We start from the raw sequence: 17771 nt of genomic DNA on the forward strand, positions 1-17771 counted from the left end.
CATTCTAGCATGCATTTGTTGTTGTGAGAAAAAGCAGGTGTCTCCCCGGAGATGGCATTAGTTCCAGTGGTTGTCCGCTGTTGTCAAAGAGGCGCGCACACAATGGCCGATCATTGTTTTTGTGTGTTCAGGCAAAAACGCTCTCAGACATGAGAGATCATCGCGACCAGCGCTCACGGGAAGGAGCGAGGCGGCAAAGAGCACTTTTAAAAATAAGTCTACCGATGATGGAGTGGTGTGGAGACACACCTCGCGTAACAGTGGCGAAGCGTCAGAGAAAATGAGCTCGACACAACGCTCTCATCTCAGGACGCCGTGCGCGTGAACGAGTCCGCGCGTCTCTATGCTAACATTTAACTTGTGTCGAGCTGTTGCAACACGTGTAAGTTTAAAACACGGCAAAGCGTGAGCGTAGCCTGGGCGTTTAAAAAAAGAAAGCCGCCAGGCCGAAGTCACACCAGCGAGGGGCGACCTCTGAAAAGTGAAGCCGATGCCGAAGTGCCTTCAACCTGCATTCTCTCTAATGACCACCAGGGGGCGACGACTCTGGTTGTAACCAAGTCTGTGAGAAAATACTTTACTTCTCTCTTGATTTATTCCCTCAGTAAACGTCAGTATGCTTTAAGGCGGGGCTTTGTCCACGCACTGCATATATAACTGTCAATACCGCAGGAGAGAAATCACATACACACGTGTTTAAACATGTTAAAAAAAAATGTGGCTTTGGAAATCATCAGGGACAAAAAGCACACTATTCGGCGTCAACAAGCTGCGTCCGTCTCTTTGTCAGTTAGACAACAACTTTGGGAAAAGCGACAATTACATCAATTACAACAACAAAATCTGCCCCGAATGTGAGGAGCGCGGCGGTGCACAAAAGGTGTAATTTTACCATCAAGCCCGGACGTATGAGACACATTTCAAACCAGCGGTTTGTGTATAAATGCAGATATTTCCGCGTGAGAGTGCGTGGCGCACATTTGCCAGCGATTGGGTTTGTGTGTGTGTGTGTATGTGTGAGCGCGACTGTGAAACCTCAAAGTCATAATTTCCCGGTCGACACCTAAAGGCACATTGAATGCCATTAAATAAGCTATTAGCTCTTCCATGCAGCCACACATCAGCACACAAACTGCACTAACAAGGCAGCGAGCGCTCCTCTGTGTGTCTCACGGAGAGGTCCGAGGTGACCGGAGGGCCATTTTACTTTGGGAAAGCAGCTGACATTCAAGTATTCAGAGGGGAAATTAGTCTCTTCGCTCCACTATTTCACTTATATGTAGCATATGGCATCTGTTGCAGGGGGACTGACCAACCCGCACAGACAAAATCGTTCCTTTTCTGTTTGTTTTTTTTCCTGATCTGTGGCTCAAACTCAGGCTTCAGCGTAAAAGACTAGACGGGACGTTCACTCCGCTGGTCACAAAGTGCCTTCAGTGAATAAGAGCTGACGGTGTGGGTGCATTATGCCGACTATGAATTATCCGTTGAAGACGAGTGTTTTATGGTCCTGGATCTCAAAACGCAGAGCATATTTATGATCGGAAGCTAAATACATTTTGATGCGTGCAACTCCTGATGCGTGCATCAAAATGTACTCACAACAAAGGCAATGAACACTGAAAAGAGTTGCAAACTAGTTTCAGTTACGGTTTCAGATATAAATGTGTTGGCGGCATCTCCGTTGACAAACAATAGCGGGAATCTTTAGCAGTCGCCCCCTGAAGCGTTTCGCTTGTGTGTGTCGCCCTCTTGCTTAAGGCAACAAAGGCAATGAAGAAGTTGACGAATAGGAGATCTGAGTTTACAGTTAATTACAGAAAAGCGGGCATAAACAAAGCTTCAAGAGCGCATTCACTCCACGAGACTCAAGGCCGGCCGTGAAGTGAGGAGAACGTTGGCTTCAGAGCCCGATGATGCTGAATAAGTCATGAAAAAGAAATAAAGTGGGAGAGATTTCTGGTCAAACTCATTCGACGGGACGAATTGCCGTAAACCGACGGGAATAATCCAGCAGGCCGACTAGATTAAGTGTTAGTGACGGCTTCAATCGCACGGCGCTGGACACTGAATGTCAAGGAAGACGAGCGGGACGGAAACAGAAAGGTGGAGCGGTGACGGAGGAGGAGGGGGTGGGGGGCAGTATGCCTCTTTGAGGATCACCGTCTCTCAGCGACAGTCGCTCGCCTTCCACGCGTGAACGACACGACAGAGGACTTTGAACGAGGCGTTTTATTCCTCAGCTTATTAAACTGCGAGGTTGCAAAGCGGAGGCCCGCTCGCGCCTGAACCGCAGCACACCGACGGGTTCTCCCTCCGATAATGACGAGCAGAAATACCGCAGGAAGGCACGCTATCTATCTATCTATCTATCTATCTATCTATATATATATAGATATAAATATATATATCTATATATATATATTCCAGGAAGGCCAACTATAAAATTCACAGAGAGACAGCGGCTGCTTCTCATGACAGGAGATCCTCTCACCTTGGTATCCCTGGAGGGAAATAATAAACACTATTGTTGCACGTCGAGGTATGGCTCTGCGTCGGCGTGGCTCTCTATTCATTTATGTTTACACCCCAAAAAGTCTGGATCCGTGCTTTCTCGAATCAAACGCTCGGCATCGCTGCCGACTTCAGAAAAAACGCTGGGTGTGTGAGCGGGAGAGGAGCGGTTTCAAACTCCAGCGTTGAAAGAGAGAAGAAGAAAGAAAAAAAACCGAGCCGGATAGAGTCATCCCGGCAGCGTTTGCGTGAGCCCCCCCCCGTCTGCGGCACCGAGAGGGCCAAAGGCAAAACGCGACAGAAATAGACACACACACACACACACACACACACACACACACACACACACACACAGACGAGAGCGTCGCCGCTGGAGGTCTGCGGCGAAGTGGAGGGGAGAGGAAGATCAACACCGAGACGTCATGATTTACGACCGGGACTTAAATGAATTCAGTTGACTTTCACGCTGCGGGAAGACGCGGCACACATCGTTGCACCATGTTGAAACAAGGACGCCGCCGCCGCCGCCGCCATCGCCATCGCCGCAGCGGAGGTCACGCTGGTTTTCATGAAAACATGGCGGAAAGGGTGTCATGCGGGACAAAGGAAGAACCCGTAAAAATGGAGGGAATCCGGATCATGGGGAGGGGGAGATGCACACGTCAATTTTTTTCCCCCCAGACGGCGTCGGCGGGAGTCTGCGCTCTTTGAGTGCCCTTCTGGTTGTTGATGCACTGCATGCGTGTGCGTGTGCGTGTGCGTGTCCCCCGGTGTGCCCCTTGTAAAGGGCATGAGTCTCAGACAGTACATCTGATAAAGCAGAGATAGGAGCTCTCACACAGTCGCTGCTAAATGGCGATAACAGAAGGGAACCAATGTCAAAGCTGCGCCGAACATTACCCGGAAACTAGCTAGCTAACGCAACCCCCTCTCGAGAAAACCCGCGAAAAATACAATGTGCAGGTTTAGAGACCGAGCGCTCGAGGCAACTTCTAATAGTGTTTAAAACTCAAAGTGACACGTTCAACTAGTTATGAAACGCTGTCAAAAAAAAAAGTACTTGTATGTCTCTGTGTGACCTACATAAGCAAAGGAGGTCATCTAGAAAATTGGCTTTTTCTATATAGTTATTCCCGATGCTCGTCATCGGACTCCTTGAGCCCAGAACCAGGGCTGAGCTTGACCCCCCGCTGCAGTGAAATGAGAGGTTTCGAGAGGGGAAACACTACCGCTATTGTCCACAAGGTGCCGCCAAAATCAACACAAAATGAATGTCCCTCACTGTGGCTTTAAGGAACAAGAACAAAACAATAACCTGCATTAGTGAGACATTATGAAAATAGTTGCTGACTTCACTTATGTCATCCAACTCACTTAAATACCTGATGATGGATTTTTTGTTATTATTATTATATTTTTTCACCATAAAGAGAAACTACTACTTGTCAAAGTACTCCTAACTGGTTAAACTAATGCGTCTTCTGGTTGGTATAAAGCACCTGACACTCCAGAGGACTGGGAATGAAGCTGTGAACCATCACTACCAGCGCAGGAATGAGTGGATGAGTGAGAAATGTTTCCGAACATCTCAGGGGAGCAGGAAGGAAAAAAATAAATAAATGCACCAGGAGGAAGTGGGATTTTTCATTACGAGTCAAGAGATTTCTCTGTGGGCCTCATGTTAACGGTACAACACACACACACAGACACACACACACACAGAGGAGAGTAAGTCTTTGAGGCCTTCTCTTTCAGTTTTGAGGACTTTGAGATGTATCCAGATGTGGGAAAAGATACTGAAATGTTAGACTTTGGTTCCAGGCAAGATTGATTTATATTTTTCCCCTTTCAAGACGGTGTGCTCATTATGTGGCAATTTACCATGTCAGTTCGATGGGTTTCTTTCTCATTCCCTCCTCCGATTGTCAATGTTCCTGACGTCTGCTTCCCTCTCTCTTTGTGTGTCAGAGACAGATGCTTCTGCCTTTGGGATTTTGGTAAAGAAACGCATCGATTACAGTTTCATCGGTCGATTCAGAGATTTTCACAAGTCCGACCCGCCGCAAACCAATTTCCCTCTGATTCTTATAAAGAGCAATAACGCAGCGAATGCACAAACATGTTTGCCTCTTTACCTTCATGGAACAGTTGTATTCCATCGCATGCTCGCAAGTAAGCTGAAATTTGCATCAGATGAGCTCATTCGGGACTTTAAAGACGTCAAAACCATCACGCGGCAAAGCGATCGGATGTACGAGACCGGTGGCCGATGAATGCCTAGTTCTGATTTGTGTGAAGGTGCTGTGATGCGTTTTAATCTTGATATACACCTGTCATATACACAAAAGGTATATTGGAATTACACCTGATGCCAAAACAAGTGCCGCATACAACTAAAAGCAAAGCGGCGTCCCTGTAATAACCAGGAAATGCACTGAAACACTCTCGGCCGCATCGTCTCCCCGTCCCGCTGAACTCACCGGCCGGCTATCGCTCACACACAGAGAACGAGCGCTCGCCCGTTACGGGGAGGAGGGGGGGGGGGGCGTAGGTTACGATGACTAATACGCGAGTACGATGCCGAGGGGCAAGAGGCAGCAACCCGCGAGCTGGGAGCGGACTGCGATCATAGCACGCGCGTAATGAGTCTCTTGGAAAAGGGCAATAAAAAACACACATAAAATGAAGCGCTGCAATTGAGATCTGTGAATATCACATGGAAAAAAACACACACACACACACACACACACACACACATCTGAGGCCGCCGAGGGAATTGTGATTTTTGCGGCGCTTGTTTTGTGAACGCGGGAGAGTGTGACGGAGGAGACGAGGGACGGCGCTCTGAATGCAAAAGCTTGGTTTTTTTATTCTCTGTTCCCCGGGACCTTTCCCTCTCCTCGTTGTTAAAGAGTTCGTTACAACCGGCTGACACGAAAGCTACTTGCACACACACACACACACACACACACACACACACACACACACACACACACACACGAGAGAGATCATGAATACCGACGCAAGAGAATGCATTAACCTTTTCTACGCGGGTGCAAGCGTGTGGGGGAGAAGACACATATTCATTTCCACAGCAGGAAATATAGAAGAAATCTCACACGTGATTTCCAGCAGCGTAAAACACAGGCTAGCTGTCGGTTCGCTGCTTCCCGCCATCCGGCGCGCAGCGGGCTGCAGACGTGGTGCATTCAGGGCCGTAATTAGTCGTCTCGCTGAATGACACCCGAGTTAAGAGAGTGTAATATTCACTAATACCAGGGTCACTCTCGAGGCGCTCGTCTGCTGATCTGTCGCTGATCTTTCCTGTGATATTATGAGATGAAAAAATATGGCAAAATATGACTCAAGCCGCCTCAAATCCAACAAACGCGCTACGAGGAGTTTAATCGTTAACCGAGAGGCAGCATATTACGTGTGTTAATATGTATTAATGGTTTGTGGACGCATTGTAAAGCGTCAATATTGCATAACCTTGTATATTTAATCTTATTTCAGTGTTTTAAGGTTTGTTTTGCTTCATCTGCTCCTCGGGATTAAAGATGAGAAATAGCCTCTTGGCTAACTCCGGTGCATTTACAGACATGTTTTTATTAATGTGCACTTTAATAAATGAACCGTTGTTGCATCAGCAGACTGTCGGATCGGTTCTACGTGCGACAACAAGCGCCACCTGGAGGAGAACAAAGCAGCTGCAGCTGCGCACACCTGCAGATGCAGAGACAACGATGTTTCCGCCTAAAAGCAGAGGAAGTAATGGCCGCCGCAGGAGGCAACCAGTGTGACCGATCCAGTTTTTTAAGGTTTTAATTCGTATCAAAACTGTTTCCCACGGTACATAAATAATTAAAAAAAAAGTTTAAGATTCTATCATGAAAAGTACTAAGAAATACAAAAAAAGAATAATAATGTGCAAACCTCCAGCGGACTGCAATTAAAATACAATTCAGCTTTTGGCTGTAAAAATTATATTTATTTATTATTTCACTTGCTTTTCCCTCAAACACCCTTTGGACGATGTGCTTTGCATTGCTGTTGAATTATTTGACATCCTACAGACAAATGTTGATGTTATTTAGATCTCCCTCAACTTTGTCTTTCTCGCATGTCTCCTCTGTGAACGGAAAAATCCCCAAAAGGTGGAATAAATCTTTCTTGAATAGAAGTACATGGGACAGATTTGACAACAGCAAACTGATATCAAACTATGGTGAACATCTGCAACTCTGCTGTTGCAGTAACTGCAGGTCTGACATTATTTATTAAATAGCTTGTATAGCTCTTTGTGTTTGGAGGACATTGTGTGTCCGCTTACGGCCGCTGTGAATCAACAACACTGCTTCCTTCTTGTCAATCGTGTCTCTGTAAAGCAGCAACTTCCCTCATTCGTCAACATTTCCTTGACTGCGTTTTCCACCACGAGTCCTCTCCCAAGGTAAAGTCAGGAAGTGAAGCGTCAGAAATACCTTGACATCTCGGTGGATGACATTGTTGTCGTGGCAATAGCGTAGCGCCTCGAGGATCTGTCTCATGTAGTGACTAAAGAAAAAGAAAACAACAACAACAACAACAGTGTACGGTTATTGTTGTATCACAAATGCAAAATACATTTTAAAAAAGGATGAAAAGCAAACGCGCAACTCCCCACCTGGCCACCGCTTCGCTGTAGACAAAGCCGGCGTCGGCCCTCTTCACAATCTCAAAGCACAGGTCGGCTCCATCCATACTGAGAGAGAGAGAGAGAGAGAGAGAGAGAGAGAGAGAAAGAGAGAGAGAGAGAGAGAAAAGAGAGAGAGTCAGGAATCTGGGTACAAAGGAAAGGTCACACTAATTAAGACTCTCTGATTGGTCGTGTGGATGAAATGAGCGACGCCGGTCAGGAGAAGAAAAGCTGCCGCCATGTTCCGTCTCTGTGGGTCGATGATGATGATGATGATGATGATGATACAGAAACAGCTGTATCACCAAGACACTAGAGATTGAAGTCAGTATGACGCCGATTATCCGTTGACTCAGGGGGCGGGACTTAAGATTGGGCAACTAAAACCAGGAAATGTCATTCATCATTTTTCTGCATACTTTCAAACTAACTTAAAGGTGAATTTTGACTTTCTGTGAACATACTGACTTGTTTTTGGGAGTGCTATAATGAACTCCGGGTGTTTTTAAAGACGACCCATCGATGCTTCACTAGAGGGAGCTTATTTTGTTGTTTTAATTTGAAATGGCGAGGCGGTGCTCTCTGAACCAAACAATCCATTATGTTATCAGATGCTAAATCAGATATTTTGGGGTCAGCTCCTTTGGAGTCTTGGATTTCTTTTCATTTCATGGACAAAAAAACAATAATATACATTAATGTCTCTGCACTCTCCTCTCCCTGAGTGAATCAAAGCCCTTATCTTTAAGTGTGCGTGTGTCAAAGTACCTTTGATCATGCTCTTTTTTTTAAAAAGGATATGGAAGAAGTTCACACGCTTCATGCAGCCCAACAGAAGCTTTTTGCTTCCATACAAAAACAGTCACAGTGAAGACGACAGCGTCTCGGCCCAGTTAGAAGCAGGTCGTATCCGGGAGGTGACGGCTCGTCCCAACGCTCGGGACTTTCAGGTTGTTTAGCTATCTCTTTACTTACAGAACACACACACACACACAGAGGACTGCATGACTATCCTCAGGTGTCCACAAACGCATCGATTATGACCCAGTTGTTTAGCTTCAGCCGATTCTTCCTCTCATAATTGCTCCGCTCTCCTTTCTCCCCCAATTACTGCGCCGTACTCTTTTTTTTTTTTTTTTTTACTGTCACTAAGCCTCCGCACCAATTAAACAGCGCTGGTTTTGTGGCACTTGGCCGCAGCACGTCCATATATATTCCCTCCGCAGCCATCGCATCGTGTACACGCTCGCATTTTAGGCTGCTTGATTAGCCCGAGGTGGGTGGGATGGAGGGGGGAGGCTGGAAGATACGGAGACATACGAAGCTCTCTGCCTTTATCTCCCGTGTTTACTCCGTTATCTGTTCTCTCAAAAGAGCTGCGGCAACGCCTCAGAAACCACCTTGCACCTCCCACGTGTCCCTACAAGCGTGTATGAAACAACAGGCTTGTGCACGATTGAGCTCCTCAAACAGCGTGAAAAAAAAGAAAACCCCTCTTCAAAATGTTTTTGAAAAAAAAGGAGCTCACTTGCATTTCCTTGAGAGTTTTCTCTCGCCTGCACCGAGCCGCGTGACGCGGCCGAGTGCGAGGAGAGGAGGGAAAGAAAAAAAAAACCCCGACTTTGCGCTTCGCCTGTTCAGCGATAACAGAATTAAATGATAAAGAGGAATTAGTTCTGCAAGAGGAGGAGAGATGAAGATACAGCGGCGGGCCCGTGAGGAGCTCGTGGAGAGGCGCAGCTCTGAGAAAAGGCTGGAGGTAGCAGCGAGTGTGAAATCTTAATCTCATCTCTTTCACTTCATATATATGGTACTGCACCCAACCCCCCCCCCCTCCCTCCTCCATGCTCAGCTAACAAGCTCTCTCATATCAGAGCTGATTATATAAAAGCACCGCAGGGTTTCTCCCTCTCTCTCTCCGTCCACGCCGTCATCCTTTTCTCCGTCTCCTTCCTCTCTATCCTCCCTCTTCCCAACGCCACCTCTTCCCCTCGCTCCCCCGTCGGTGCCACCCGCCGTCTCCCACCGGGAGAGCAATCTTTAGTTCCTCCTGGGGGAGGAAGTGGAGGGGGGTCTTTTTTGATGAGACTTGTATGTTCAATCACTTACTACTCGAAAACCATGTAGAGCATCCCGTCTGAGCTGTACGTCTCCAGCAGCTCCACGATGTGGGGGTGCTTCAGCATGTGGCAGATGCTGGCCTCCCTCTTCAGATCTGGAAAACACAGGGAGAAAAAGAGACGAGAGGGAGGGAGAGAGAAAGAGAGATATGAGCATATGTGGCCAGCGTGCATTTGAAACGCTCTGTAATTACACAGAACATATCATTAGTGTCTCTGATTCCACAACAGAGGACACAACGTGTGTGTTATGTGATGTGTGTCGGCTCCTTTAGCGCATAGTTTTATTATTATTGCCGCTGAACCGGAAACAATCTTTTTAAACAAAAAAAAAAGGTATCGGTCCACCGGTCCTCTGATTGAAGGACGAGGCGCTCCACCGCTCCACCGCTCCACCGCTCCACCGCCGAGCCGCCTTGTGTCACACGCACAGCTGACGAAGTTCAAGTCACGGGGGAGCCGGAGCGCCAAGAAGCTGCGACGCGGGCCTGGCATCTCTGCGGCGCAGTCGGGGGCCCAACCTTGTCAGATTTTTTTTTTTTTTTGCCGCTTGTGCTTCTTCAGACGGACCGGCCCGCCTCGGGGCTTCCTCCTCTTGACAAGAGGGCGAAGTGGGAAATGCACGGCGCAGCGGAAGTGTGTGTCCTGAAACACCGCGATGACGACGATGACTCATCCGCACACAAAAACTAACAAGACGCCTCCGCTGTCCTGTCGGGGTCAAGTTAGGTTTGTTTGCCCGGCAATAAGCGCCGACCTCTTTATAATTGGATCCTAAAAAAATAAATAGGCGGGTTAATGGAGGGGATTACCGACGCTGCTATGATCAATACGGTCACTGAGGACCGACTCAGCTGGCCACACACACACACACACACACTAAAAAAAAAAGCAACGCAACGCTCTTCTACATGAGACGTATATGAAACTTTTGCTTGTTGAACGATAACAGAGACGGATAACTAGAAATCATTTGATAAAACGCCAGAAGCAAGAAAAAAAAAGGTCTCTGATGTAAATTTGAACATTTTTGTGTTCAAATGATTGAACTGGGAAACAAAGGGTTTAAAGGAAACACTGAAAAGCTTCAGCGTAGTGGAGCACTGCACTCAATTCATGAGGAAGTGTATACGCACCGCATCTCACACACACACACACTTTGTTTCTACTCTTCCTTCCCACTTCCTCCTCCATCATCATAATTTCCACTCGCTGCCTCTCCTTAATTAAAGAGCTTAAATCCAACCCCCGTCTCAGTCACGTGCTTCTCACCGGCCTGAAAGAGATGTGACTTTTATTCTGAAAGGACCAAATAAATCTACGCGGTAACCTGTTCCCACAATCCATCACATTCACAGGTGTCTGATGTGAGATTCGCAAATCTCTCAGCGGGAATGACTCTGAAGTGGCAGTTGGAGGCGCACGGCGGTCTCTCCACAGTCAGCAGAGTTATATTTCATCACCGCGCAGAACGCTATTTAACACCTGCATCGCGATTTCAAACCACCCGAGTATGAAGGAGTGATGAAGAACGAATGATTCATTACGGCAAAAGTCCTCTCGAGCCTTCGCTAACGTCGAGGCGTCTCCCATCACGCGCGAGGTGAAGAGCTTCCTCGCTGTCGGGTTTTTTCTGCGGGTCAGAAAAGGATTCAGCGGCCTCCTGCAGACCGTCACAACAGTCCTACTTTTAGTTTATTGGTTTATAACGTCTCCCAAAAGGCTCACAATAACACATAAAGAAATGACTGGCAGCAGAAAGTATTCAAGGCCTTTCAAATAAATCACATTTAAAACTTTTTTTCCAAGGCATCGTCTTTTGAGGACACTAAACTTTTTTTTTTTTTTTAAAGGCTTTTTAAGAGCTGCAAATACTGTGGCTAAAAAAAAATAAATGGTTGTGGCGTTCAAGCGCGAGAGGACGTTTCCATCTCAGCACAAGCAACAGATGGAGAATGTGGAGCACAAATCTGACCGGTTTTACATTAACAGTCCAGAGAGTCAATCCTACAGATTGGATTTGATAAACAAAAGGGGATTTGCCTCCACTGTGCACATCTAAACATAGCCCGTCCCATGCATCTCGCTTTCATCCTTTCCATTCAATCTCTCAATCCTTTGATCCGTCCATTCATACTCTCCCCCCTCCTCCCCAAAAGTAGTTTCTTACTCCATCCCCCTCCTGGCGGATGTTGTTTCAGTGGCTCTTTAGACGGTGGAAGCCAAGCAGAGGAATAAAAAACACCACAACACACAACTTTTCCCTCTCATCTCGGCAAAACAGAGCTCGCTTAAGTGCAATAACTTTTAGGACCGGCCCCTCCTCAAATAGCCACGTTGTGCCGAAATGTACACACTGGGTGAGTAGTACACGTACGATGAGGTGTTCCCTCGGCTGCTTGCTGCTGCCGGAGGTGATTTATGGACAGAAACACTGAATAGGTGGGAAAAAAGATGGCGCCGAGTCGACGTGCCAGAGCAGCACGCAATCTCTCCCACACACACACTCATGTGAACTATAATGAGAACGGACTGCATTGTTCTTCCATGTACGCGGTGACATTTAATTAAGCTCCCGGTCCCAAAAAACCATGAGCCACTTGTGCCGCCGCGAGCCTCGGCGCTAACATTAAGCTAATCCTCCGAGGACAAGCGCAAGGCGTGGGCTAGCTCTAACGCGATGCTAATGCCGCTAAAGCCGGATAAGTGGCTACCTTAAGGGCAGCGCGGCGTGCCACATTTAATGTCATCCAGTGGGCTCGCTGTTTACGCCCGTCACCGCGAGAGCTGCCGGAGATTACCAGAGATACTTTGATCAAACGGGAAGCAGAGCGACTTTAATGAGCGAAAGGGGGGGGGACTGCAGCTTTTATTGAATTTAAGTGTGAGTTTTAGGGTGTGTGCAGGGAGCAACAGGGAATTAATAACCCACCCAAAAGAAATGGGAGGGTGACAAGATGGATAACGCTGCAGGACGCAACGAGACGCCGTAGAACAATTTAAAGATGATTACATGAAGTGGTATCTGTTGCTGTTTTAGTAATCTGGACTGGAGACAACATGAACTAAGAAATACAAAGTGGAGAACTCTTGTTAAAGCTTCTCCCTGACGTCCAGAACAATACCAATCCATTGAATTTCTCATTAATTAACAATTATGGTCCAGTAAGCGCGGACGTCCACAGACAGATTTACTGCTGGGGGAAAAAAATGGATCAACAAACACGACAATTAGTGTTGTGTATTTGTCTTAACATTGCATATCTGCCCACAGGAAGTTCAATCAAATACTTATATTCACCTGAATGTTGATTAAACCTTATCATAACCGAAAAGGTTGTGATGAAAAATGTTGGAGGTATTAATAAAAGAAGGAAAACACTCATTTAGTTCACATCTACAGGACCGTCGTTTGATACGAATGCGGCACCGTTCATTGTGTGGCATCGGTTGTTTCGTGGATGTTGTGTATTTGTATGGAAACAACAATATGAAAAAAATCCACGGCTTTGCAAGCGGAGCGGAGGAATCCATCAGTATCCATGGCGACGGTGCATACATGTTTATTTATTGCATCGCACGTTATAGGCGGCGCTCGCCATAGCCGTGAGTACGGTCATGCAGAGCAACCGGGCTTTATGGGAAATAATAATGAATAAATAAATAAATAATTTTGGGGACTCTGAGTCAGCGAGAGTTAGTGCTGGAAAAAAAAACGAGAGAGCGAGAGAGAGAGAGAGAGAGAGAGAGAGAGAGAGAGAGAGAGAGAGAGAGAGAGAGAGAAAGAAGATGGAGAGAGGAGGTGATAAACAAATGTGATCTCTACAGTGATCCATGTTCCTCCTGCTGGGAGTCAAAGCCTGCAGCGGAAAGAGGCCTTCACAACAACACACAGGTGTGTGTGTGTGTGTGTGTGTTTTAGCAGACAAGATGTCACAGCAGTAATAGAAACGGTAAAAAACACATACAAAGAGCTGTGAAGGAAGCCCAAGACAGGGAGGACCGATGGATGAGTGAGAGGTATTTGAGAGGAAGTAGAAACACAGAAGAAAAGAGCGAGAGAGAGGGAGAGAGAGAGGGAGAGAGAGAGAGAGAGAGAGAGAGAGAGGAGGAATCGGGGAGGAAGGAGAACGACGGAGGGAAGAGAGTAGGTGGATGGCACATGATGAATTTTGCTCATTCTCCGGCTGGCTTTTATTCTCTCATCCCCTAAGAGGGCTGACCTATTCGTCAGACAGACCTCCGGACAGGCTGAAGAGAAACAAGCTGGTGCTGTGTGTCTGTGTGTGTGTGTGTGTGTGTGTGTGTGTGTGTGTCAGGCCTCTGCTGGCCAATCCACTGCCAAGACACAAACCATTTGACCCACTTCCCCTGGTCTGAGCTCAGTGCCGGGTGTCTGCGTTTGTGTGTGTGTGTGTGTGTGTGTGTGTGTACGCGGCTGCTTGATTACTGCGGTGTGGTGTTTCAGCTGCCCGCTCAAGTGAAACTGCTCTGCTTTCTAAAAAGGCAACAAGGAGGTAGGAGCGGGAGAGGGGGGCATAAAAACAAATCAACTCTTAGAACAGCCGCCCGGCGTCGGAGGCGCGGCGTCGAGTTTGATGGATCTCTGAGCGCTGCAGAGGAGAAGCTGTGATTGGATATAAACGACTGGGGGAGTGTGCTGAACATGTTACTCCATGCGTGTCCACAGACACACACACACACACACACACACACACACACACACACACACACACACACACACACACACACACACACACACACACACACGTTGGTAACACAGAGAAATGTTACGGCAGTGAACGATTACGATGAAAAACTTTCATTTAGGAGTTTGTGTCCATCTGTCAAACCAGCTTTTCAGCACTACTTTTTATGAGGAGATCTCTCTTCCTCCCTTCCTTCCTCCCCCTCCCTCCCCCCTCTCTCTCCCTCTCTTTCTCACCCAGTAATTAACCTTTATCACAAAGATCACGACTGTAGAAGGCGGGCGTTGCAATTAAGAGGTGCAGGAGTTTACAACAATGCTATTTCCAGGTTCATTGTGCTTTTATTTTGAAGTATTTCACACATTATTTAGGTTTTTGACACATTCTCACATTCATAAATCCTAACCAAACACTATTGGATTTGATTCAAAGTTGAAAGACACTAAATCACAATAAATCTGTGGAAGTTGACGACCGTTTCCCCCCCCCCCTAGTAGTCTGGCTGGAAGGTGAAGACAAACCAGCTCATGACAACGGATAATCCACAAAACACACGAAAATATACAAAAATTTCCTGGAGACGTGGAATAAAAAAGAAGGAGCCTCAGTGTGACAGTGGTGCTTTGTGGGGGATCATAACGTGAATGGTTGAGCACTTCATGTCAGCCTGGTGGAAGCTTAAGTAAACCAGGGAGACGCCCTGTCATGCTGGATTACGCTCTCTTCGTCGGCGAGAGAGCATTAAAGGCGGTAAAGAAGGCTGCTGCGTAATGTGGCAGCTAAAGCGCCTCTGAGGAACATTAATTACCTCGAACTCGTAGCGCGTGTGCGTCACTGGATCGGCGCGATACATTTCACACTCGCGTGGAGCCGGTTCACAGCGTTGAGGTCCAGATAAAAGACATCGTGGACGTGGCGCCAGTCTTTTATCTAAATAGCTGCCGGCTCTGGGAAGCTGCGCTGGACGAACGCGACGTGATGGGCGTCTGTAAGATATCGAGGGACGTCCCGATAGCAGATAGGTAGCGCTTGATATTCTCCCTTTGCTGACGATTGCATATGTTCTTTTATTATTAACCACATGACAGAAATAATGAGTGCACACTCAGATACAAGCACAGACAATTAGATAGAAATTCAACAGTAGTCGCTGGCTGCGAGAAGCAGATATTTACTCGATCTTAGCAACAGCGGAGGAGATCAATAGACAGAGCCAGGTATTTAATTATAGGCCTTTATGTTGGCTGAGCATATTTATTCGTTTAATAATAGGTCTTCATATGTTCCGCTTTGCTTTTATGGGCTGCTGCTGTAATTTAATTTAATGTGATATTAAAATCTTTTGTAGCAGTTTCGCTCAAGAAAAATGACTTCTTTTTTTTTTCATCCTCATCTTACATCAGACAATAGCAATAAAATGAAGTATAATGTAAGTACATATAGTGGCTGATGCTTGTGAAGATGAGGTTTTTCTTGCCCTCTCTGTCTTCCTTTGTGTGCCGGTGGAGCGGTTTCTGCACCGCAGAGCTCGTATCCATTGTTGTGATTTAACAAGAAAAAACAAATCCCGGCGCACGGCGCGGTGAGACGGGTCGGGGTTAGGTTAAACCGCCACGCATCGCCTATTCATTGCTTTCTAAAAATACCTGCTCGATGCTCGCGGACGGCGGTAAACCCGCATCACGGCCGACCCCGCGGCGCAACTTCTGTCTCATAAAGAGCTGCCGCTTCCTCGAAATCTCTACTCAAGACTTCTCGGTTCCTCTAATAGTTTCCCTCGCCTCCTCACCCGGAGAGAGAGAGAGAGAAAATAATCTGAAATATCTTTAATTCAATCTCTCCTCCTCTCCATCCCTCCCTCCACTGCCTGCAGCCAGTGGCAGATATCTGATGAGACCTCCCGCTGGTCTAGACCGTCCTCTGGGTCAACAACAACACCCGTTTGGTGAGACAAAAATATGAAGCAGAGTAGTTTTCCCTCCTTGAATTAGACTTTAAATTGCATGTAAAAAATGCTCCGTACACTCAGTACAAAGTATGAGTAAGAATAAGTTTGCTTTTAAAACATTTAGACATGTTGTATGTCTACATAACATACACTACATCCTATGAACTGCTTCAGTTTCAGCATCATAGTATATCTACACTACCCTTAAAAAGTTTAGGGTCACCCAGACACATTTTCAGTTTCTTCGCAATGTCTTGCATTGGATATCCTTCATCTCTAAGAACAAGAACAGACGGCGAGTTTCACTTGAAAGTTCTCTTTTTCTGGACATTTTGAGACTTCTTCCCTGTGGCCGTCTGTGTGAACATTTAATCAGACACCTCCACCTGCACTAGCTGCACTTTCTGAGCCACTCTTTACTGTTTTTTTCTGTTTTCTTTCACGCCTTTTTAAAAATATTTATCTTGGCTTATTGTATATTTACAAGTACGAAGCGCAGAAACCGGCGTCAAATTCCTCGGATGTGAAAATGTACATGGCCATTAAAGCTGATTCTGAACCCACGAATGGGTTCAGGTACTCAACTAGCTCAAAGCAAGGACAGTTTTATAGCTTCTCTCCGCAGCAGAGCTGTTTTCAGCTGTGCTAACATCACTGCACAAGGGGTTTTAAGGGTTTTCTACTCATCCATTAGCGATTATCAAACACAATGTAGAATTAAAACACTGGAGTGACAGCTGCTGGAAATGGGCCTCTATACACAGATGCAGATATTTCATTAAAAACCAGACGTTTCCACCTAGAATAGTCATTTACCACATTAACAATGTATAGAGTGTATTTCTGATTCATTTAACGTTATCTCTATTGAAAATCTGTGTTTTTCTTTGAAAAAATAAGGACATTTCTAATTGACCCCAAACTTTTGAACGGTACTGTGTATAAATATGACATGTATTGCTGTTTAATCTACAAACAGTGGTGGGATTATCCACTTCTTTCCTAAACAAGTCCTCTCAAGGTGCCCTCGGCGTGGCGTCCACATTTGCTGCTTCAATGAAAGCAGCCCAAAGACAACAGAGGAAGACTTTGATCGAACGGGGAAACTCCCGAGTGTGTCTGTGAGCGGCCGAGTGAATGAGAAGTAGGCCAGTGTGGACTTACGCTCACAAACAAGGGCAAGCGTCCGACCTCGCCACCGCCTTCGCTTGCAACCATGTTTACTTGTGAATGACGCGCACGGTGAGAGGTTTTGCGGTCTCTTACCCTCCGTGCTGAGGCCAGGGCTGGAGGTGAACTGGGCCACGTCCACGATCTTGACAGCGAACTGCTGCCCCGTCTCCCTGTTGATGCATCTCCTCACCACGCTGAAGGGACCCCTTCACAACACAGATGGAGAGAGAGAGAGAACAAAAATTAAACATTTAACATGCGGCTCGTCGGACGTGTTCCTGCCAACCCGGACGGAAAGCCCGCAATAGCGGATTTATTGGCAGAAAGAAGCTGTAAAAAAAAACAAAAAAAAACAAAGAAAACATCACCTTAAGCAGTCAACATGGTGGAGCCTTATTAGCAAACTGTTAAATTACACATCCAGCAGATCCGGAGCAACATTTGCGATCATCTGACGTCTGTTAGGAGCCATCTGAAAGCAGCTGCCGGCGATGAAACCATAACAGTGAGCGATAGCTGCGGGGACGTGGTTATTTGATCCATTATTAATAGAGAGATGTGATGATTAGAGCCGCTGCGAGTGAGGAAGAAGGCTCCAGACGCAAAGCAGGACTACAACGGGTGGGAAG

At 46.6% G+C, this 17771-nt stretch overlaps 1 protein-coding gene across 11 annotated transcripts in view; it reads right to left on the reverse strand.

Moving 5' to 3' along the window:
- The window catches only part of caska (calcium/calmodulin-dependent serine protein kinase a), a 105337-nt gene that overhangs the window by 45221 nt on the left and 42345 nt on the right, over window positions 1–17771 (reverse strand). For all 11 annotated transcript variants that reach the window (XM_068572855.1, XM_068572858.1, XM_068572851.1 and 8 more), the window contains exons 2-5: window positions 17236–17348; window positions 9302–9407; window positions 7181–7258; window positions 6999–7071 (exon numbers count right to left, since the gene is read on the reverse strand). In XM_068572855.1, coding sequence (XP_068428956.1) covers window positions 6999–7071; window positions 7181–7258; window positions 9302–9407; window positions 17236–17348 — 370 coding nt within the window. The remainder of the gene's footprint in view (window positions 1–6998; window positions 7072–7180; window positions 7259–9301; window positions 9408–17235; window positions 17349–17771) is intronic.

The sequence above is a fragment of the Clinocottus analis genome, unplaced genomic scaffold (assembly GCF_023055335.1).
Source record: "Clinocottus analis isolate CAN_PGR_092001 unplaced genomic scaffold, fCliAna1.0.p SCAF_12, whole genome shotgun sequence".
Taxonomy (NCBI): domain Eukaryota; kingdom Metazoa; phylum Chordata; class Actinopteri; order Perciformes; family Cottidae; genus Clinocottus; species Clinocottus analis.